Source organism: Oncorhynchus mykiss, unplaced genomic scaffold, assembly GCF_013265735.2.
Source record: "Oncorhynchus mykiss isolate Arlee unplaced genomic scaffold, USDA_OmykA_1.1 un_scaffold_317, whole genome shotgun sequence".
NCBI classification, from domain to species: Eukaryota; Metazoa; Chordata; class Actinopteri; order Salmoniformes; family Salmonidae; genus Oncorhynchus; species Oncorhynchus mykiss.
The window spans coordinates 85001-108778 of NW_023493766.1; the positions used below are offsets into that span (position 1 = coordinate 85001).

Sequence of the window (23778 nt, forward strand, 5' to 3'; positions counted from 1 at the left end):
GTGGTGGTGGTGGTGGCGGTGGTGGTAGTAGTGGTGGCGGTAGTGGTGGTAGTAGTGGTGGCGGTGGTGGTAGTAGTGGTGGTAGTAGTGGTGGTAGTAGTGGTGGTAGTAGTGGTGGTAGCGGTGGTGGTGGTAGTGGTGGTGGCGGTGGTAGTAGTGGTGGTGGCGGTGGTAGTAGTGGTGGTGGCGGTGGTAGTAGTGGTGGTGGCGGTGGTAGTAGTGGTGGTGGCGGTGGTGGTGGTGGTGGCGGTGAGATGGTTATCTTGTTGTGATTACTGAGGTGTTCGTTAGGTTGGTAGTTAGTGTCTAATCCAGATTAAAACTAAAAATCAGCGTTTGTTTTCTGGTGCGGAGAGAGCAAGCGGACAGCGGGCAGTGAAACAAGCTTAGCACACAGACTGCAGTCAGCTCTGTGAAGAGAAACATCAAGCAGAATGAACAGCAAAGCAAAAGGGGGGATTCCCAAAGGAAAGAAAAGAGGGTGGAGCCTGTAAAACTCCCTCTGTGATCACCTTGTGTCTTCACACTGCAAGAGGCTAGTCATGGTGAAACAGGCTTTAACCAACTGGAAGGGAGGACAACCCAAATGGCTTTGACCTCTACAGAATCGAGTAGCCTGAGATTGACCTTCATGTTTGACCACGGCACACGTCCAGAAAGCGTCTCAGAGTAGGAGTGCTGATCTAGGATCAGGTCACCCTGTTCAGGTAATAATATTAATTACGAGCTAAAAGGCTAAACTGATCTTAGACCATCACTCCTACTCTGAGACGCTTAATGACTCTAATATGGGCCCACTCTGACAAAAATGCAACATATAATGTTATAGGGTTCCCTCAGCCAGCCCAGGGCAGTGTGAGACAGACACAAAACCCTTTCATCTCATTGGCTGAAAGAGCAACAGAGCAGGAAGGAGAACAAGCCAATCACAAGCCAGAACCAAGCATATCTTTATAAAACAACTTTTCTGCAACATTTCACATGGACGCAGCCATTATTAATTCAAACAAGAACAAAATGGATGTATCAATCCCAGACTGTCACTTTTAATGTGATATTATTAACTGGTGATGGATTGTATTAATAAATGCTGCGGTTTTAAGATGAGAGTAGAAAACAAAACGGTCAAAGTCACTCGGTGTGTGTCAGCAGAAAACACTGTAGCCATGGCAACAGAGGTCACCTCGAGCCACACCGTGTCACAGGGATGAGGTTGAATGTTTACATGCTGTCAGAGACTTGGTGGAGTGAAATGATATGTGACATTTAAATAAAGAAGACGTATACGTATGTACTGTTCAGGAAAACTTGAGGTGGGATATAAACCTGTGAACCCTCTCAAACCTGAAGGAACGTTAGCTAGCCCCTCTTCATTAGCTCCCACAGTGACAGAAACCTTACAGACTAGACAACAACGGTGGGATATAAACCTGTGAACCCTCTCAAACCTGAAGGAACGTTAGCTAGCCCCTCTTCATTAGCTCCCTCGGTGACAGAAACCTGACAGACTAGACAACAACGGTGGGATATAAACCTGTGTACCCTCTCAAACCTGAAGGAACGTTAGCTAGCCCCTCTTCATTAGCTCCCACAGTGACAGAAACCTGACAGACTAGACAACAACGGTGGGATATAAACCTGTGTACCCTCTCAAACCTGAAGGAACGTTAGCTAGCCCCTCTTCATTAGCTCCCTCGGTGACAGAAACCTGACAGACTAGACAACAACGGTGGGATATAAACCTGTGTACCCTCTCAAACCTGAAGGAACGTTAGCTAGCCCCTCTTCATTAGCTCCCACAGTGACAGAAACCTGACAGACCAGACAACAACGGTGGGATATAAACCTGTGTACCCTCTCAAACCTGAAGGAACGTTAGCTAGCCCCTCTTCATTAGCTCCCACAGTGACAGAAACCTGACAGACCAGACAACAACGGTGGGATATAAACCTGTGTACCCTCTCAAACCTGAAGGAACGTTAGCTAGCCCCTCTTCATTAGCTCCCACAGTGACAGAAACCTGACAGACTAGCCCCTCTTCATTAGCTCCCACAGTGACAGAAACCTGACAGACTAGCCCCTCTTCATTGGCTCCCACAGTGACAGAAACCTGACAGACTAGACAACAACGGTGGGATATTAACCTGTGTACCCTCTCAAACCTGAAGGAACGTTAGCTAGCCCCTCTTCATTAGCTCCCACAGTGACAGAAACCTGACAGACTGAACAACAACGGTGAAGTGGAGGGACAGACGATGAGGAAAAATAGGCCAACAGGAAAGAACCCCAAATCATGTCAGAGAGGAGAGGAGTTTAACAAGTCTGTGAGACATATAACAACAACAACAACACAACAACAACAACAACGGCTCAAACACTTCAAGACAAGTCATGGAGAGCTGGTGAAGATGATGATGATGGTGAAGACGGGAGGAAGGTGGAGATGAGGAATCCTCCGTGGTGGTGGTGGTGGTGGGGACTTACCCGATCCGGTCCCTCTCCCCAGGTTGAGGTGGGGGTGAGGGAGACTGGGCCAGCTCTCCAGGCTGCTCCAGGATGAGGGAGTGGTCAGCAGGGGAGCCTGGACCCTGGACACTGGGAGGGGTGGACGAGGCCTTACGGGCCAGGGTGGACGAACCCTTACGGGACACCCAGGACGTGTCCATCACCCGGACACCCATACTGAGAGGGACAGAGATGCATAAAACAAGAGACAGTCAGATGAGACAATTAAAAAACGAAACAAACTGTAGAGAAATAGAGAGTTGAGAGGAGGAGGTCAGGACTAGAGGAGGAGGTCAGGACTAGAGGAGGAGGCCAGGACTAGAGGAGGAGGCCAGGACTAGAGGAGGAGGTCAGGACTAGAGAAGGAGGTCAGGACTAGAGGAGGAGTTCAGGACTAGAGGAGGAGGTCAGGACTAGAGGAGGAGGTGAGGACTAGAGGAGGAGGTCAGGACTAGAGGAGGTCAGGACTAGAGGAGGAGGTCAGGACTAGAGGAGGAGGTCAGGACTAGAGGAGGAGGTCAGGACTAGAGGAGGAGGTCAAGACTAGAGGAGGAGGTCAAGACTAGAGGAGGAGGTCAGGACTAGAGGCGGAGGTCAGGACTAGAGGAGGAGGTCAGGACTAGAGGAGGTCAGGACTAGAGGAGGAGGTCAAGACTAGAGGAGGAGGTCAAGACTAGAGGAGGAGGTCAGGACTAGAGGAGGAGGTCAGGACTAGAGGAGGAGGTCAAGACTAGAGGAGGAGGTCAGGACTAGAGGAGGAGGTCAGGAATAGAGGAGGAGGTCAGGACTAGAGGAGGAGGTCAGGACTAGAGGAGGAGGTCAAGACTAGAGGAGGAGGTCAAGACTAGAGGAGGAGGTCAGCACTAGAGGAGGTCAGGACTAGAGGAGGAGGTCAGGACTAGAGGAGGAGGTCAGGACTAGAGGAGGAGGTCAGGACTAGAGGAGGAGGTCAGGACTAGAGGAGGTCAGGACTAGAGGAGGAGGTGTCAGGGGACTAGAGGAGGTCAGGACTAGAGGAGATCAGGACTAGAGGAGGAGGTGTCAGGGGGCTAGAGGAGGTCAGGACTAGAAGAGGTCAGGACTAGAGGAGGTCAGGGGACTAGAGGAGGTCAGGGGACTAGAGGAGGTGATGACTATAGGAGGTCAGGACTAGAGGAGGTCAGGACTAGAGGAGGAGGAGGTCAGGACTAGAGGAGGTGATGACTAGAGGAGGTCAGGACTAGAGGAGGTCAGGACTAGAGGAGGTCAGGGGACTAGAGGAGGTGATGACTAGAGGTCAGGACTAGAGGAGGTCAGGACTAGAGGAGGTGATGACTAGAGGAGGTCAGGACTAGAGGAGGAGGTGTCAGGGGACTAGAGGAGGTCAGGACTAGAGGAGGTCAGGACTAGAGGAGGTCAGGACTAGAGGAGGTGATGACTAGAGGAGGTGATGACTAGAGGAGGTCAGGACTAGAGGAGGTCAGGACTAGAGGAGGTCAGGACTAGAGGAGGTCAGGGGACTAGAGGAGGTCAGGACTAGAGGAGGTCAGGACTAGAGGAGGTCAGGACTAGAGGAGGTGATGACTAGAGGAGGTCAGGACTAGAGGAGGTCAGGACTAGAGGAGGTGATGACTAGAGGAGGTCAGGACTAGAGGAGGAACCATACAGTACCTTTGTATTTTCCTTATGCTGCTTTGACGGGGCAAAGAAACGAGAGGCACGTAAGAGACACATTCTATTCATTTTCTATTCATACACAGAGTCTAGTTTAGAGGGCTATGGAGCTAGATAGAGGATTAGGGAGCTACATAGTGGGTTAGGGAGCTACATAGTGGGTTAGGGAGCTATATAGTGGGTTAGGGAGCTATATAGAGGGTTAGGGAGCTACATAGTGGGTTAGGGAGCTACATAGATGGCTAGGGAGATACATAGAGGGTTAGGGAGCTACATAGTGGGTTAGGGAGCTATATAGTGGGTTAGGGAGCTATATAGAGGGTTAGGGAGCTACATAGAGGGTTAGGGAGCTACATAGTGGGTTAGGGAGCTACATAGTGGGTTAGGGAGCTACATAGATGGCTAGGGAGATACATAGAGGGTTAGGGAGCTACATAGTGGGTTAGGGAGCTATATAGTGGGTTAGGGAGCTATATAGAGGGTTAGGGAGCTACATAGTGGGTTAGGGAGCTACATAGATGGCTAGGGAGATACATAGAAGGTTAGGGAGCTACATAGAGGGCTAGGGAGCTACATAGAGGGTTAGGGAGCTACATAGAGGGTTAGGGAGCTACATAGAGGGCTAGGGAGCTACATAGAGGGTTAGGGAGCTACATAGTGGGTTAGGGAGCTCCATAGAGGGTTAGGGAGCTCCATAGAGGGTTAGGGAGCTACATAGAGGGTTAGGGAGCTACACAGAGGGTTAGGGAGCTCCATAGATGGCTAGGGAGATACATAGAGGGTTAGGGAGCTACATAGAGGTTAGGGAACCACAAATAGAGTTAGGGAGCTACATAGAGGGTTAGGGAGCTATATAGAGGGTTAGGGAGACACATAGAGGGCTGGGGAGCTACATAGAGGGCTATGGAGCTACATAGAGGGTTAGGGAGCTACATAGATGGCTAGGGAGCTACATAGAGGTCTAGGGAGCTACATAGAGGGCTAGGGAGCTACATAGAGGGTTAGGGAGCTACATAGATGGCTAGGGAGCTACATAGATGGCTAGGGAGCTACATAGAGGGCTAGGGAGCTACATAGATGGCTAGGGAGCTACATAGAGGTCTAGGCCAGTGACTAGTGTGGAGATTGAAATGTGCTGAGTGTAGAAGGGGCTAGTGTAGAAGTCTAGGGAGCTACAGAGGGGACCAATAGAAGGGGCTAGTGTAGAAGTCTAGGGGCCTACATAGGGGACCTGTAGAAGGGGCTAGTGTAGAAGCCTAGGGGGCTACAGAGGGGACCTATAGAAGGGGCTAGTGTATAAGTCTAGGGGGCTACAGAGGGGACCTGTAGAAGGGGCTAGTGTGGAAGGCTAGTGGGCTACAGAGGGGACCATTGGAAGTGGCTTGTGTGGAAGGCTAGTGGGCTACAGAGGGGACCAGTAGAAGTGGCTAGTGTGGAAGGCTAGTGGGCTACAGTGTAGTCCGTATTCTGGGGATGAGATTCACAGTGACAGGGCATAGAGGGTTTCAGAGGTATTGGGACATGCCAGACCAAATGACTAGCCTGCACTGTCCTACCAAGAGGAAATGAGTGCCTCGTTAGTTAATACAGTAATTAAGCCAAGCTGAGTTCTCCGGAGTGGACTCACACGCAGAGACAAACACGTCGTCACAACTCTCCTCAGTCCAGAAACAACAGCCTGCCTTCGATAACCACCACAGTTACAAAACTGATCATTTACTGAGTGGATAATAACTGTATTTTCTACCAGCGTCTCATATGGAGAACTGTTTGGGGTTGAAGTGTGTGGTGACAAAATTATATATCAATTGGAAAGTAAATCTGTCTGTCTCCTCTGTGACAGTCTCTCTGTGACAGTCTCTCTGGACAGTCTCTCTGGGCAGTATCTCTGTGACAGTCTCTCTGTGACAGTCTCTCTGTGACAGTATCTCTGTGACAGTCTCTCTGTGACAGTCTCTCTGTGACAGTCTCTCTGGACAGTCTCTCTGTGACAGTCTCTCTGTGACAGTCTCTCTGGGCAGTCTCTCTGTGACAGTCTCTCTGTGACAGTCTCTCTGTGACAGTCTCTCTGGACAGTCTCTCTGTGACAGTCTCTCTGTGACAGTCTCTCTGGACAGTCTCTCTGTGACAGTCTCTCTGGACAGTCTCTCTGTGACAGTCTCTCTGTGACAGTCTCTCTGGACAGTCTCTCTGTGACAGTCTCTCTGTGACAGTCTCTCTGTGACCGTCTCTCTGGGCAGTATCTCTGTGACAGTCTCTCTGTGACAGTATCTCTGTGACAGTCTCTCTGTGACAGTCTCTCTGTGACAGTCTCTCTGGACAGTCTCTCTGTGACAGTCTCTCTGGACAGTCTCTCTGTGACAGTCTCTCTGTGAGTCTCTCTGGGCAGTCTCTCTGTGACAGTCTCTCTGTGACAGTCTCTCTGTGACAGTCTCTCTGGACAGTCTCTCTGTGACAGTCTCTCCGTGACAGTCTCTCCGTGACAGTCTCTCTGTGACAGTCTCTCTGGACAGTCTCTCTGTGACAGTCTCTCTGGACAGTCTCTCTATGACAGTCTCTCTGTGAGTCTCTCTGGGCAGTCTCTCTGTGACAGTCTCTCTGTGACAGTCTCTCTGTGACAGTCTCTCTGGACAGTCTCTCTGTGACAGTCTCTCCGTGACAGTCTCTCCGTGACAGTCTCTCTGTGACAGTCTCTCTGGACAGTCTCTCTGTGACAGTCTCTCTGTGACAGTCTCTCTGGGCAGTCTCTCTGTGACAGTCTCTCTGTGACAGTCTTTCTGGACAGTCTCTCTGGACAGTCTCTCTGTGACAGTCTCTTGTGACAGTCTCTCTGGACAGTCTCTCTGGACAGTCTCTCTGGACAGTCTCTCTGTGACAGATGGGTTGCCTCCCTCAATGTTCCAACGTTACGGGTTTTGAGGTCTGTAGAAGTTTGGCCGTCAGTTGGAACAGAGGTGTTGAATTGTAAATGGGGAGTGGGTCAGCGGTGACGTCACTGCTGTATCCGCTGGTTGCCCTCGCTAAACATGAGCATAACTCCCGCCCACATTTTAAACTCCGCCTACCCAAGCCTGTGATTCGTTGGGAGAGTCGTCTGTCTGTTTTCCCCTTTCTAAATGTCAGAGAGAATCTGATATTCTGCCCAGATCTTGTGCCGTTGCTCCAACGTTGCTCCAATGTCTGGTTCTCCGAGACAATTTCTGTGAGGGAGGATTTTGGCCTGTCTGCCAGTGATTTTCCACCTGGTGAGTCAGGGAGGGCAGGTGACGTTCCAGACTGAGAAGGATAGGCTAGGTGTGAGCGTGTGCGTGTGTGGTGTGAGTTTGTGTTTGTGTGTGTGTGCATGGTGTGAGTGCGCGCGTGCGTGTGTGTGTGTGCGTGTGTGTGTGTGTGTGTGTAGATCTCAGGAGAATGCGAAGAAGCAACTAGAAGCAACCTCTATCACTGCCGCCGTGTTGCCATAGAGACGGTGCCACTCACCGGGCCGGGACTATTTCAACAAGGTGTGTGTAGACTATTTAAATAACGTGTGTTTGCATTCCTAAGGTATCCCTCCTCTCTAGATGAGGGCTGATAAAGCTGACAGCTAACTGGCTGAGAGGATGATTGACAGGGCAGAGATCTACCTTCTTTCTGTGTTCTACTGAGACCTCTAAATCAGAACAGTGTAGATGAACAACCACTTAAAGGACTATTCCACTACTTTGTGAAAAAGGCACAGTTTTGTCGAAAAAAAAAGTATTAAGTTCTACCCGATGACATCATCAAAAGTTTAAACATTTAAAAAAAAAAGGTGATCTTCAAACACTATGAGATTCTCAGTGACGTTTGGAGCTCGAAAATAAATGGCGGTTTTGAAAATCACTGTTTTTAACTTTAAACCCACCCTGTGATGTCACAAATACTTTTTAAAGGGCTTCTAGACTTTTTAACCACAGATCACAGAGACGCGGTGTTTTCACACACTGTATGTAGACGCTGGTTTGGTGCTGGAGAAGTGCCCCTTTAAAGGCTTTAAGACGCCTTCAGAAAACATTCATAACACCTTCATAGAATTAATTTAGTTTTTTTTTCAAAGATGCTTTGTTAAACCTTTAAAGATCTAGTTCATTATGTAAATACTCTGTCTGAGTCGTGTGTCTTTAACAAACTAGCAATCTGTTCCTCGAGGTTCTGGCTCAAGACTCAAAACCAACAGAGAGAAGAGAAGGAGTGGGTGACAGTACGTGGGTTTAGATGCTGCATGAGAAGAGAGAGACAGAGAAAGGAGGAAGTGAGAGAGAGAGAGAGAGAGGGAGGAAGATAGGAAAAGAGAGAGAGAAAGAGAGAGGGAGGGAGGGAGGGAGGGAGAGAGAGAGAGGGGGAGAGAGAGAGGGAGAGAGAGAGGAAGAGAGAGAAACAGAGGAGAGAGAAGAGAGAGAGAGTGAAGAGAGAAACAGAGTGAGAGAGTGATGAGATAAACAGAGAGAGAGAGTGAGAGTGAGAGAGTGAAGAGAGAGTGAGAGAGTGAAGAGAGAAACAGCAAGAGAGAGTGAGTGATGAGAGAAACAGAGATTGAGACAGAGAAGAGAGAAACAGAGAGAGTGAGAGAGTGAAGAGAGAAACAGATAGAGTGAGAGTGAAGAGAGAAACAGCGAGAGAGAGTGAGTGATGAGAGAAACAGAGAAGAGAGAAACAGAGAGAGAGAGAACGAGGGAGGAAGGATCGACCAGCTTGCACTCAGCAGCAGCCTACCCATCCTTCTTGTAGAATTCCAGCATCATGTTGTCAGTGGCAACGCTGAGTGGGCGTCTGCCATGGTCATGCGGCAGCTTGCGTTCTGATTGGTCCATGTCTGGCGAAGGCATGGAGCTGTAGTTTGAGTTGTGGTTGGTGTGGACAGGACTGCCGTAGCAGCCCGTCAGATTAAACTCAATATCTATAGGAGAGGAAGAGAGAGGATCCAATTAGGTCAGGATCCTAAAGACAGTGTGTGTTGCAGGTATGTGTGTGTGTATGTGTGTGTTTAAGCGTGCATGCATGTGAGTGTGTGCCTGTGTGTGTGTTTGCAGGTATGTATGTGTGTGTGTGTGCATGTATGTGAGTGTGTGTGTGTCAGTGAGCGTGTGTGTGTGTGTGTGTGTGTGTGTGAGTGAGTGAGTGAGTGAGTGAGTGAGTGAGTGAGTGAGTGAGTGTGTGTGTCTCACCTCCAGGGAAGAACCAGTCAGCGTGCTGTATGATGGGTTCTATGATCCCCACTATCTGAAGAGACACTGTGGTCATCATCTCTGTCATGTTCCTGGAAACAACACACACTCAGTGAGACAGCACTTGATTTAACTTGGGAGTTTGCACTTTTGGGACTATTCAATAGGTTACCGAGTTAAGTGAACCACATGCTTCAAACGTATTTCAAGGTTCCCTCCGCAGACAGTCAAAAGACCACTAAAATGTTGACTGATAAGTTGCGTATTTTGAGGAGAGAGAGAGAGACAGAGAGAGAGAGACAGAGAAAGAGAGATACAGAGAGAGAGAGAGCGAGAGAGAGAGAGAGAGAGAGCGAGAGAGAGAGAGATACAGAGAGAGAGAGAGAGAGAGAGAGAGAGAGAGAGAGAGAGAGAGAGACAGAGAGAGAGACAGAGGGAGAGAGAGAGAGAGAGAGACACACACAGAGAGAGAGAGAGAAGGGAGGACAGCACACATACCCACTCTCGTTGGAGTGGGTCCAGAGCAGGTTGGGACCCAGAACTATGGCCATGTTACCAGGAGTCATCTTGTTGGAGTCCTGATAATCTCCTAGCTTGGCTAGGAACTTGATTAAGTATCTGATAGGAAGAGGAGAAATACACACTCAATCAATCAATTTATCAATCAATAAATCACTCAATCACCACATGCTTTACAGTAGCCAGACCTGGAACCCTAAAGACCAAGCAGCATCACAGTAACCAGACCTGGAACCCTAAAGACCAAGCAGCATCACAGTAACCAGACCTGGAACCCTAAAGACCAAGCAGCATCACAGTAACCAGACCTGGAACCCTAAAGACCAAGCAGCATCACAGTAACCAGACCTGGTTTAAGACCAAGCAGCATCACAGTAAACAGACCTGGAACCCTAAAGACCAAGCAGCATCACAGTAAACAGACCTGGAACCCTAAAGACCAAGCATCATCACAGTAACCAGACCTGGAACCCTTAAAGATCAAGCAGCATCACAGTAACCAGACCTGGAACCTAAAGACCAAGCATCATCACAGTAACCAGACCTGGAACCCTTAAAAGCCAAGCAGCATCACAGTAACCAGACCTGGAACCTAAAGACCAAGCAGCATCACAGTAACCAGACCTGGAACCCTAAAGACCAAGCAGCATCACATTAACCAGACCTGGAACCTAAACACCAAGCAGCATCACAGTAACCAGACCTGGAACCCTTAAAGATCAACAGAGACTCTATCCCTGATAGGAGGTCCAAGTCACAGAGACTCTAGCCCTGATAGGAGGTCCAAGTCACAGAGACTCTATCCCTGATAGGAGGTCCAAGTCACAGAGACTCTATCCCTGATAGGAGGTCCAAGTCACAGAGACTCTAGCCCTGATAGGAGGTCCAAGTCACAGAGACTCTATCCCTGATAGGAGGTCCAAGTCACAGAGACTCTATCCCTGATAGGAGGTCCAAGTCACAGAGACTCTAGCCCTGATAGGAGGTTCTAGTCACAGAGACTCTATCCCTGATAGGAGGTCCAAGTCACAGAGACTCTATCCCTGATAGGAGGTCCAAGTCACAGAGACTCTAGCCCTGATAGGAGGTCCAAGTCACAGAGACTCTATCCCTGATAGGAGGTCCAAGTCACAGAGACTCTATCCCTGATAGGAGGTCCAAGTCACAGAGACTCTAGCCCTGATAGGAGGTCCAAGTCACAGAGACTCTAGCCCTGATAGGAGGTTCAAGTCACAGGGATTCTATCCCTGATAGGAGGTCCAAGTCACAGGGATTCTATCCCTGATAGGAGGTCCAAGTCACAGGGATTCTATCCCTGATAGGAGGTCCAAGTCACAGGCTGCATCTACACAGGCAGCTCCATTCTGATCTCCACTAATTGTTCTTTTGACCAATCACATCAGGTCTTTTTGACATCAGATCTTTTTCAGAGCTGATCTGATTGGTCAAAATACCAATTAGTGATATAAGATTGCTCTGCCTGTGTAAACATAGTGTCACAGACTCAGAACTTTAACACCCAGCTAAAACACAATCTAAACAACATTAGTAGGTTGAAGTTGACCCTAGACGCTGACCTTGGGTCAGTTTTGCAATTCCCCCACTAATGGTTAAGGTTCAGAGTGGGGGAGGGGAAGCTGATCCTAGATCTGAACCTAGAGGAAACTTCAGCCTGGCAACAACCCAAGCATATAAAACAGATCCTCACTGGAGGGTCCTGCTGACAGTAGGTCTACGTAGACTGTAGAGAGGGAGGGAGAGATGGGTACTGACCTGAAGTTGTTGAAGTTGTCAGTTGGTAGTTTTTCGCACGCCGCCAGCAGAGCTTGTAGTCTCTTGTCCATATCCTGAATACTGGATGAGGAAGACAACGGTGAACAGGGCTCAGGGTGTGTTGTAGTCAAGGCAGTGTTTTTCTCAGTGTTGTTTCCTACCAGGGAGACCAGCAGGCTACAGTGTATGGTCATTGAGAGACTAATTGGTGTCAGCTAACCATCTGAGGGACCGGTAATCCAGAACCCAGGGACCAGTGCCGAACCACGGGCCAGAGGTTGACAAACACTGTGTTAACAATGTCTATTACTGTGATAACGGTCACTGTCTGTTCTGTCACTATGGTACAGTTTGTTCCCTTCTGTGTGGAGCTCTCCCTATAGACATAGGAAAGTGATCTCCAGCTCTTCAACATGACTCAAAGGGATCTGTTATCTGTAGTAGAGATGCTGAGGTTATGAGGGGATCTGTAGTAGAGATGCTGAGGTTATGAAGGGATCTGTTATCTGTAGTAGAGATGCTGAGGTTATGAAGGGATCTGTTATCTGTAGTAGAGATGCTGAGGTTATGTAGGGAATCTGTTATCTGTAGTAGAGATGCTGAGGTTATGTAGGGATCTGTTATCTGTAGTAGAGATGCTGAGGTTATGAGGGGATCTGTTATCTGTAGTAGAGATGCTGAGGTTATGAGGGGATCTGTAGTAGAGATGCCGAGGTTATGAGGGGATCTGTTATCTGTAGTAGAGATGCTGAGGTTATGAGGGGATCTGTTATCTGTAGTAGAGATGCTGAGGTTATGTAGGGTCTGTTATCTGTAGTAGAGATGCTGAGGTTATGTAGGGTCTGTTATCTGTAGTAGAGATGCTGAGGTTATGTAGGGTCTGTTATCTGTAGTAGAGATGCTGAGGTTATGAGGGGATCTGTTATCTGTAGTAGAGATGCTGAGGTTATGAGGGGATCTGTAGTAGAGATGCTGAGGTTATGAGGGGATCTGTTATCTGTAGTAGAGATGCTGAGGTTATGAGGGGATCTGTAGTAGAGATGCTGAGGTTATGTAGGGTCTGTTATCTGTAGTAGAGATGCTGAGGTTATGAAGGGAATCTCTACTCACTTTGACGCCTGAATCCAGTCCTCGTAAAGTTCACTGGTCATCAGTGGCTCTGGAAGCTCACGGAGGTATGATTTCAGAGCCCCTGAGGAAGAGAAGGATGGGGAGACAGAGGGAGGGAGGGAGAGAGTGAGAGAGGCAGAGAGAGAGAGAGAATGGGATGGAGAGAGAGGGGGAGGGAGGGAGGAAGGGAGAGAGAAATGATAAGAGAGAGAGAGGGGGGGACAGCGGGATGGAGAAGGAGAGATGAAGTGAGAAAGGGAGGAAGAGGGATGAGAGAGAGAGATCATCTCATTAGGCCTAATGGAGGTGTGGTTTTCTCTGTTCAGAATACTAATGAGAATACACACAACGCTGCCACCCTCAGATTACTCAAGGAAGTGGACAGCAACATTACAAGGCAGCCTTTAGGATAGAGAGCGTCTTGGGCAAAACACAAGCAGATGACTTGGGAGATGTTAAGGGATGTGATCCTCTCGCCCCACAGCTGAACTAAACTCCAGGGCCAAATCCAGTTTCACCTTTCAAGTTGTATTAGTGGTATGTACGGGATGCCCATGGTGTACACCGTCCAATGAAATGCTGACTTGCAGGCTCCTTACTGGACAATGCAACAGCAATAAGAAATAATACATGATAAGAATACCAAAGTACTAAAGTAAATGTCTCAGTAGAAGAGAAGAGACATTTTAGCATCAGTATAATACAGGAAGGAACAATGTATAGTCCAATATTATAGACCAGTGTGTGTGTGTGTGTGTGTGTGTGTGTGTGTGTGTGTGTGTGTGTGTGTGTGTGTGTGTGTGTGTCTGTGTTTGTGTGTGTGTGTATGTCTGTAAATGTCTGTGTGTGTGTGTATATATGTCTGTAAATGTCTGTGTGTGTGTGAGAGTGTGTGTGTGAGTGTGTGTGCTAATGTACCGAGAATCAGAGCACTTTCTAATAGATGTCCTGGATTGGTGGGAGCACGGTCCCAGTGATGTACTGGGCCTTGTAGTTGTGGGCGGAGCCGTTCCCGTACCAGGCCGTGATGCAGCCGGTCAGAACACTCTCCATGGTGCAGCAGTAGTATTTGGAGAGGACCCGGGGTGACACGCCAAATTTCTTCAGCCGCCTATGGAAGTTAAGACGCAGTCGCAGCCTCTGGACAACAGGGGGGGGGGTGGTGTTGGTCCTGGTGGTGTTGGTCCTGGTGGTGTTGGTCCTGGTGTTGTTGGTCCTGGTGGTGTTGGTCCTGGTGTTGTTGGTCCTGGTGTTGTTGGTCCTGGTGGTGTTGGTCCTGGTGGTGTTGGTCCTGGTGGTGTTGGTCCTGGTGGTGTTGGTCCTGGTCGTGTTGGTCCTGGTGGTGTTGGTCCTGGTGTTGTTGGTCCTGGTGGTGTTGGTCCTGGTGGTGTTGGTCCTGGTGGTGTTGGTCCTGGTGATGTTGGTCCATGTCAAGTCCTCTGATGGGGACACAGAGGAACTTAAACTGCTGACCCTCTCCACTGCAGTCCTGTCGAAGTGGATCGGAGCATGTTCCCTCCTCTACTTCCTGAAGTTCAACAATCAACTCGTTTGTTTTGCTGATGTGGAGGGTGTTGTCCTGGCACCATAATGTCAGTTCACTTAGCTCCTCCCTATTGGCTGACTCATCGTTGTTGGTTATCAGGCCTACAACCACTGTGCCGTCAGCAAACTAGATGATGGAGTTGGTGTCTTGCAAAGCCACGTGGTCGTGGGTGAACAGGAAGTACAGCAGAGAACTGAGGACGCTCTGAGCTTGGTGTCGAGCTTGGAGGGAACAATAGTGTGGAATGCTGAACTGTAGTTAAGGAACAGCATTCTCACACAGGTGTTCCTCTTGTCCAGATGTGTTACGGCCGCGTGAATAGTGATGGAAATGGCATCTTCCTCGGGTCTGTTGGAGCGGTATGCAAACTGGACTGGGTCCAGTGTGCCTGGCATGCTGGCCTTGATGTGGGCCATGACCAGCCTCTCAAAGCACTTCATGATGACCGTCCCCTATTCACTATATAGTGCACTACTTTAGACCAGGGCCCCTATTCCCTATATAGTGCACACATTTTGACCAGGGCCCCTATTCCCTATATAGTGCACTACTTTTGACCAGGGCCCCTATTACCTATATAGTGCACTACTTTTGACCAGGGCCCCTATTCCCTATATAGTGCACTACTTTTGACCAGGGTCCCTATTCCCTATATAGTGCACTACTTTTGACCAGGGCCCCTATTACCTATATAGTGCACTACTTTTGACCAGAAACATATGGGTCCTGGTCAACAGTAGTGCACTAAATAGGGAATATGATGTCGTTTGGGACACAAACTGGCTCACTACTGGAGGAGGAGGATGTTAGGAAATAGGCAACAAGGAAATAGGCAACAAGGTGTGAAGGAAATAGGCAACAAGGTGCAAAGGAAATAGGCAACAAGGAAATAGGCAACAAGGTGTAAAGGAAATAGGCAACAAAGTGTAAAGGAAATAGGCAACAAGGTGTAAAGGAAATAGGCAACAAGGTGTAAAGGAAATAGGCAACAAGGTGTAAAGGAAATAGGCAACAAGGTGTAAAGGAAATAGGCAACAAGGTGTGAAAGACAACAGTCTTCCACAAACACAAGAAGCCTTGATTGTGTTGACCTGAACATTGATGTATGTATTTCTGGAGGCGAGAATCTCCTGAAAGCAGAGTTATATCTAATGGTTATATATAGACAACGGAGCTAGCTAAAGGCTCGTTGTTATGGAGACCAGAGCCTGAGCCAGAGAGACAGAGAGAGAGAGGTAAGAGGCGTGCAGAGGTGTGAATTAATCTGCGATGGTGTGTGCGTGTGCGTGTCAGACCTGGGTTCAAATACCTGTGTATTTAAGTATCTATACTGAACAAAAATATAAACCTAACCTGTAATCATTTCAAAGATTTTACTGAGTTACAGTTAATATGAGGAAACCGGTCAATGTAAATACATTCATTGGGATCTATGGATGTCACATGACTGGGAATACAGATATGCATCTGTTGGTCACAGTTACCTTTAAAAAATAATTGGGGGAGTGGATCAGAAAACCAGTCAGTATCTGGTGGGACCATTTGCCTCATGCAGCGCGACACATCACCTTCCCATAGAGTTGATCAGGCTGTTGGTTGTGGCCTGTGGAATGTTGTCCCACTCCTCTTCAATGGCTGTGCAAAGTTGCTGGATATTGGCGGGAACTGGAACGCGCTGTCGTACACGTCAATCCAGAGCATCACAAACATGCTCAATGGGTGACATGTCTGGTGAGTATGCAGGCCATGGAATAACTGGGACATTTTCAGAATTGTGTACAGATCCTTGCAACATGGGGCTGTGCATTATCATGCTGAAACATGATGGTGGTTGGATGAATGGCAAGACAATGGGCCTCAAGATCTTGCCCCGGTATCCCTGTACATTCAAATTGCTATGGGTAAAATGCAATTGTGTTCGTTGTCCGTAGCTAATGTCTGCCCATACCATAACCCCACCGCCACCATGGGAACCTCTGTTCACAACGTTGACATCAGCAAACTGCTCGCCCACACAATGGCGTACAAATGGTCTGCGGTTGTAAAGCCGGTTGGACATATTCTCTAAAACGCTATTGGAGGGCGGCTTATGATAGAGAAACTAACATTCAATTCTCTGGTGGACATTCCTGCAGTTAGCATGCCAATTGCACACTCACTCGAAATTTGAGACATCTGTGGCATTGTGTTGTGTTACAAAACTGCACATTTTAGAGTGGCCTTTTATTGTTCCCAGCACAAGGTGCACCTGTGTAATGACCATGGTGTTTAATCAGCGTGTTGATACACCACACCTGTCAGGTGGATGGATTATCTTGGCAAAGTAGAAATGTTCACTAACAGGGATGTAAACACATTTGAGCACAACATTTGAGAGAAATACGTTTTTTGTGCGTGTAGAACATTTCTGGGATTTTTTATTTCAGCTCATGAAACACGGGACCAACACTTTACATGATGCATTTATTTATCTGTACAGACACACACACACACACATACACTGTAGTATTTAAAATACTTTTTAGAATTTTGAGTCTTTTAATAGTTATTTGTAAAAACGAAATAGTTTATCAAATTATATTTGAGGGTATTTTTAAATACTTATTTCAAATACTATTTACAAATACCGGGGTTAAATGCATGGGAGTGTATTTAAGTGTTTTCATATACTGTGTGTGTGTCTGTATGTGTGGGTGTGTGGGTCTGTATGTGTGGGTGTGTGTGTCTGTACGTGTGGGTGTGTGGGTCTGTATGTGTGGGTGTGTGTCTGTGTGTGTCTGTGTGTGTGGGTGTGGGTGTCTGTATATGTGGGTGTGTGTGTCTGTGTGTGTGGGTGTATGTGTGTGTGGGTGTGTAAGGTAACCTGCGATGGCGTGGGGGTCAGCTGAAAACTCCTGTACGTCCATAACACCACAGTCCAGGGAGGCCTTCAGCTTCTTCAGCTTGGAGGTCGAGGGAGCCACTCTGAACAGACCCTACACACACAGGAAGTCAGGAAGACAGGGAGTCAGGGAGCAACTCTGAACAGACCCTACACACACAGGGAGTCAGAAAGGCAGGGAGTCAGGAAGACAGGGAGCCACTCTGAACAGACCCTACACATACAGGGAGTCAGGAAGACAGGGAGTCAGGGAGTCAGGAAGACAGGGAGTCAGGAAGACAGGGAGTCAGGAAGACAAGGAGCAACTCTGAACAGACCCTACACACACAGGAAGACAGGGAGTCAGGAAGACAGGGAGTCAGGAAGACAGAGAGTCAGGAAGACAGGGAGTCAAGAAGACAGGGAGTCAGGAAAACAGGGAGTCAGGAAAACAGGGAGTCAGGAAGACAGGGAGTCAAGAAGACAGGGAGTCAGGAAGACAGGGAGTCAAGAAGACAGGGAGTCAGGAAGACAGGGAGTCAGGAAGACAGGGAGTCAGGAAGACAGGGAGTCAGGAAGACAGGGAGTCAGGAAGTCAGGGAATCAGAGCAGGGTCATCATAGAGATAAATAGTGAAATATTAATCGAGTACATACTGTAACTTTGTCTACAATAAACACTCTCTAACGGCTAAATCCTATATTAACGCTACTCTGTAATCAGAATGTTTAGTAGTGTTAATTAGGCTTCATTTGGGTCTGGGAAACTTAGTAGTGTTAAGTAGGCATCATCTGGGTCTGGGAAACTTAGTAGTGTTAAGTAGGCATCAGCTGGGTCTGGGAAACTTAGTAGTGTTAAGTAGGCATCAGCTGGGTCTGGGAAACTTAGTAGTGTTAATTAGGCATCAGCTGGGTCTGGGAAACTTAGTAGTGTTAAGTAGGCATCAGCTGGGTCTGGGAAACTTAGTGTTAAGTAGGCTTCATCTGGGTATGGGAAACTTAGTAGTGTTAATTAGGCTTCATCTGTGTCTGGGAAACTTAGTAGTGTTAATTAGGCTTCATCTGTGTCTGGGAAACTTAGTAGTGTTAAGTAGGCTTCATCTGGGTCTGGGAAACTTAGTAGTGTTAAGTAGGCTTCATCTGGGTATGGGAAACTTAGTAGTGTTAATTAGGCTTCATCTGGGTCTGGGAAACTTAGTAGTGTTAATTAGGCTTCATCTGGGTCTGGGAAACTTAGTAGTGTTAAGTAGGCTTCATCTGGGTCTGGGAAACTTAGTATTAAGTAGGCTTCATCTGGGTCTGGGAAACTTAGTAGTGTTAATTAGGCTTCATCTGGGTCTGGGAAACTTAGTAGTGTTAAGTAGGCTTCATCTGGGTAACTTTGTCTACAATAGTAGTGTTAATTAGGCTTCATCTGTGTCTGGGAAACTTAGTATTAAGTAGGCTTCATCTGGGTCTGGGAAACTTAGTAGTGTTAATTAGGCTTCATCTGGGTCTGGGAAACTTAGTAGTGTTAAGTAGGCTTCATCTGGGTCTGGGAAACTTAGTAGTGTTAAGTAGGCTTCATCTGGGTATGGGAAACTTAGTAGTGTTAATTAGGCTTCATCTGTGTCTGGGAAACTAAGTAGTGTTAAGTAGGCTTCATCTGGGTCTGGGAAACTTAGTATTAAGTAGGCTTCATCTGGGTCTGGGAAACTTAGTAGTGTTAATTAGGCTTCATCTGGGTCTGGGAAACTTAGTAGTGTTAAGTAGGCTTCATCTGGGTCTGGGAAACTTAGTAGTGTTAATTAGGCTTCATCTGGGTCTGGGAAACTTAGTAGTGTTAAGTAGGCTTCATCTGGGTCTGGGAAACTTAGTATTAAGTAGGCTTCATCTGGGTCTGGGAAACTTAGTAGTGTTAATTAGGCTTCATCTGGGTCTGGGAAACTTAGTAGTGTTAAGTAGGCTTCATCTGGGTCTGGGAAACTTATTGTTAAGTAGGCTTCATCTGGGTATGGGAAACGTAATAGTGTTAAGTAGGCTACATCTGGGTCTGGGAAAGCTAGTGTAAAGCAGGCTTAATCTTTTCCTATACCTCCTCCTGCATGCCACACTCCAGCAGCATTGTGACACAGGCCTCGATGGGGAAGGCGATCTCTCTGCTGCTGATGGTCAGGTGTTCCTCCAGGGCCTTGCCATACGAAGGCTTCTCCACCCACGCCTCTGTGGCAGAACAACACATTATACAACAGGTAGACACACAAGGAGCAGACAGGCATGTGTACCTGTGCAGGCATGGACGAGCTCTCTCTCTCTCACACACACACACACTCACACACACACACACACACACATTACTCACCCTGGTGAGCCTTAATGGTGGGCAGGACACTCTGGAGGATCTCTAGAGACTTCCTGTGATATTCTGCCTGGATCTCTATGAGCTACAGGGAGACACACAGAGACACAGGGACAGAGAGGGGGACAGAGACACAGGGACAGAGAGGGGGACAGAGACACAGGGAAGGAGAGGGGGACAGCGACACAGGGACAGAGAGACACGTAAGGATACAGAGGGGGACAGAGAGACACAGAAGGACAGAGAGGGGGACAGAGACACAGGGACAGAGAGACACGTAAGGATACAGAGGGGGACAGAGAGACACAGAAGGACAGAGAGATACAGAAGGACAGAGACACAGAGGGACAGAGAGACACAGAAGGACAGAGGGACAGAGGGGTAAAAAGGTGAGGTTTAAACAGCCGCTCAGCTATATGACTGTAAAGGGAGTCAATGTCATCTGAAGGGCAAATACAATGATACAGAAAACGTACTAACCGTCTGAAAGTAGTTTGCATAGTCTATTTCTTTGGCCACAAAATTATACATATCAGCTGATAGTTGATCCTGGAAAAGAGAATAAGAAATGACCTTTAACCTTATTGCAGCCTGTAACCTTAATACAGTCTGTAACCTTAATACAGTCTTTAACCTTGTGGTGGTTAATACAGTCTGTAACCTTGTAGTGGTTAATACAGTCTGTAACCTTGTAGTGGTTAATACAGTCTGTAACCTTGATACAGTCTGTAACCTTGTAGTGGTTAATACAGTCTGTAACCTTGTAGTGGTTAATACAGTCTGTAACCTTGTAGTGGTTAATACAGTCTGTAACCTTAATACAGTCTTTAACCTTGTGGTGGTTAATACAGTCTGTAACCTTGTAGTGGTTAATACAGTCTGTAACCTTGTAGTGGTTAATACAGTCTGTAACCTTGATACAGTCTGTAACCTTGTAGTGGTTAATACAGTCTGTAACCTTGTAGTGGTTAATACAGTCTGTAACCTTGTAGTGGTTAATACAGTCTGTAACCTTAATACAGTCTGTAACCTTGTAGTGGTTAATACAGTCTGTAACCTTAATACAGTCTGTAACCTTAATACAGTCTGTAACCTTGTAGTGGTTAATACAGTCTGTAACCTTGTAGTGGTTAATACAGTCTGTAACCTTAATACAGTCTGTAACCTTGTAGTGGTTAATACAGTCTGTAACCTTAATACAGTCTGTAACCTTGTAGTGGTTAATACAGTCTGTAACCTTAATACAGTCTGTAACCTTGTGGTGGTTAATACAGTCTGTAACCTTGTAGTGGTTAATACAGTCTGTAACCTTGTAGTGGTTAATACAGTCTGTAACCTTAATACAGTCTGTAACCTTGTAGTGGTTAATACAGTCTGTAACCTTAATACAGTCTGTAACCTTGTAGTGGTTAATACAGTCTGTAACCTTAATACAGTCTGTAACCTTAATACAGTCTGTAACCTTGTAGTGGTTAATACAGTCTGTAACCTTAATACAGTCTGTAACCTTGTAGTGGTTAATACAGTCTGTAACCTTAATACAGTCTGTAACCTTGTAGTGGTTAATACAGTCTGTAACCTTAATACAGTCTGTAACCTTGTAGTGGTTAATACAGTCTGTAACCTTGTAGTGGTTAATACAGTCTGTAACCTTAATACAGTCTGTAACCTTGTAGTGGTTAATACAGTCTGTAACCTTAATACAGTCTGTAACCTTGTAGTGGTTAATACAGTCTGTAACCTTAATACAGTCTGTAACCTTGTAGTGGTTAATACAGTCTGTAACCTTGTAGTGGTTAATACAGTCTGTAACCTTGTAGTGGTTAATACAGTCTGTAACCTTGTAGTGGTTAATACAGTCTGTAACCTTGTAGTGGTTAATACAGTCTGTAACCTTAATACAGTCTGTAACCTTAATACAGTCTGTAACCTTGTAGTGGTTAATACAGTCTGTAACCTTAATACAGTCTGTAACCTTGTAGTGGTTAATACAGTCTGTAACCTTGTAGTGGTTCATGTAGCTTCGTGGTGTGGGGGAGGGGATTACAGTTGGTGAAGGAGGAGGAGCCTGAACCTCAAGAACCCTGTGACTCACCCTGCAGATCTCCATCCTATTGGCTGCCTCTTCCATCTCCTCTCTGAGGGCCTCCCCCTTGGCCCCGCCCGCCTGCAGGTTGCTAGGGTGACTGGAGGACTTGGACGACTGGTGAAACCTACAGGTTAAGGAGGAGACAGAAGAAGAGTTTAGGAGGAGGGATGGAACACCAACACAACCGATAGCATCCCAAAAGGCATCCTATTCCACGCTATATAGTGCACTACTTCTGACCAGTAGTGTACACTATATAGGGATTAGGGCGCGATTTGAGACACAGGCACTGAGGGAAGGAACATGCTGGTCTAAGCATTATTCTAAACGTGAGCATGTCTTTAAGAGGTGAAGACCAGTGAAGAGAGCATCAGGTCCCAGCCTGTACGTTAACAGTCCATCCCTCACCGTGTGCGAGCAGAGTCCATGTCCAGGACCAGCTTGGCTAAATGTTTCCTCTGTTTCTGGATGTTGGGAATGTCCACCTGGGATGAGACAGGGAACACATCAACCCTCCTCTATCAGGTATATCCACTACATTCAGTTATCTACTAGTTATCTGGGAATGTCCACCTGGAAAGAGACAGGGAACACATCAACCCTCCTCTATCATGTATCCCCACTACATTCAGTTATCTACTAGTTATCTGGGAATGTCCACCTGGGATGAGACAGGGAACACATCAACCCTCCTCTATACTGTATCTCCACTACATTCAGTTATCTACTAGTTATCTGGGAATGTCCACCTGGGATGAGACAGGGAACACATCAACCCTCCTCTATCATGTATCCCCACTACATTCAGTTATCTACTGGTTATCTGGGAGTGGATGTGGGGGAGGAATATTCCACCATACTGAAGTTAATAGACAATAATGAACATGCTGACATTGTGTCTGATCATGTTCAGTCAGAGATAGTAACGGTGAATGTTGTGGGCAGCCTCTGGACAGACAATTATAACAATTATAACTTCAAATAATGTATGGCTAGGGACAGTAGGACTCACCTCATCATAGAGACAGTAGGACTCACCTCATCATAGAGACAGTAGGACTCACCTCATCATAGAGACAGTAGGACTCACCTCATCATAGAGACAGTAGGACTCACCTCATCATAGAGACAGTAGGACTCACCTCATCATGGTGACAGTAGGACTCACCTCATCATGGTGACAGTAGGACTCACCTCATCATAGAGACAGTAGGGCTCACCTCATCATAGAGACAGTAGGACTCACCTCATCATAGAGACAGTAGGACTCACCTCATCATAGAGACAGTAGGACTCACCTCATCATGGTGACAGTAGGACTCACCTCATCATAGAGACAGTAGGACTCACCTCATCATAGGGACAGTAGGACTCACCTCATCATAGGGACAGTAGGACTCACCTCATCATAGAGACAGTAGGACTCACCTCATCATAGTGACAGTAGGACTCAACTCATCATAGTGACAGTAGGACTCACCTCATCATAGAGCCAGTAGGACTCACCTCATCATAGTGACAGTAGGACTCACCTCATCATAGTGACAGTAGGACTCACCTCATCATAGGGACAGTAGGACTCACCTCGTCATAGTGACAGTAGGACTCACCTCGTCATAGTGACAGTAGGACTCACATCGTCATAGTGACAGTAGGACTCACCTCGTCATAGGGACAGTAGGACTCACCTCATCATAGTGGCAGTAGGACTCACCTCATCATTAGGGACAGTAGGACTCACCTCATCATAGGGACAGTAGGACTCACCTCATCATAGTGACAGTAGGACTCACCTCATCATAGTGACAGTAGGACTCACCTTATCATAGAGTCAGTAGGACTCACCTCATCATAGTGACAGTAGGACTCAACTCATAGTGACAGTAGGACTCACCTCAGCATAGAGCCAGTAGGACTCACCTCATCATAGTGACAGTAGGACTCACCTCAGCATAGAGCCAGTAGGACTCACCTCAGCATAGAGCCAGAATGACTCACCTCATCATAGTGACAGTAGGACTCACCTCAGCATAGAGCCAGTAGGACTCACCTCATCATAGGGACAGTAGGACTCACCTCATCCTTAGGGACAGTAGGACTCACCTCATCATAGGGACAGTAGGACTCACCTCATCATAGTGACAGTAGGACTCACCTCATCATAGAGCCAGTAGGACTCACCTCATCATAGTGACAGTAG

The 23778-nt window shown here is 47.2% G+C and overlaps 1 protein-coding gene across 5 annotated transcripts in view; it reads right to left on the reverse strand.

Annotated features, from left to right (window-relative positions):
* LOC110487104 (rho GTPase-activating protein 44) overlaps positions 1-23778 on the reverse strand; it is a 97922-nt gene that overhangs the window by 13495 nt on the left and 60649 nt on the right. For 2 of the 5 annotated variants that reach the window (XM_036973788.1, XM_036973785.1), the window contains exons 6-18: positions 21987-22063; positions 21585-21702; positions 19970-20038; positions 19493-19574; positions 19226-19353; positions 17156-17267; positions 12747-12828; positions 11637-11717; positions 9843-9962; positions 9345-9436; positions 8893-9076; positions 4156-4173; positions 2485-2682 (exon numbers count right to left, since the gene is read on the reverse strand). In XM_036973788.1, coding sequence (XP_036829683.1) covers positions 2485-2682; positions 4156-4173; positions 8893-9076; positions 9345-9436; positions 9843-9962; positions 11637-11717; positions 12747-12828; positions 17156-17267; positions 19226-19353; positions 19493-19574; positions 19970-20038; positions 21585-21702; positions 21987-22063 — 1361 coding nt within the window. Of the gene's footprint in view, positions 1-2484; positions 2683-4155; positions 4177-8892; positions 9077-9344; positions 9437-9842; positions 9963-11636; positions 11718-12746; positions 12829-17155; positions 17268-19225; positions 19354-19492; positions 19575-19969; positions 20039-21584; positions 21703-21986; positions 22064-23778 lie in introns of all 5 variants that reach the window. The other 3 variants (XM_036973787.1, XM_036973783.1, XM_036973786.1) reach the window with 2 other exon arrangements.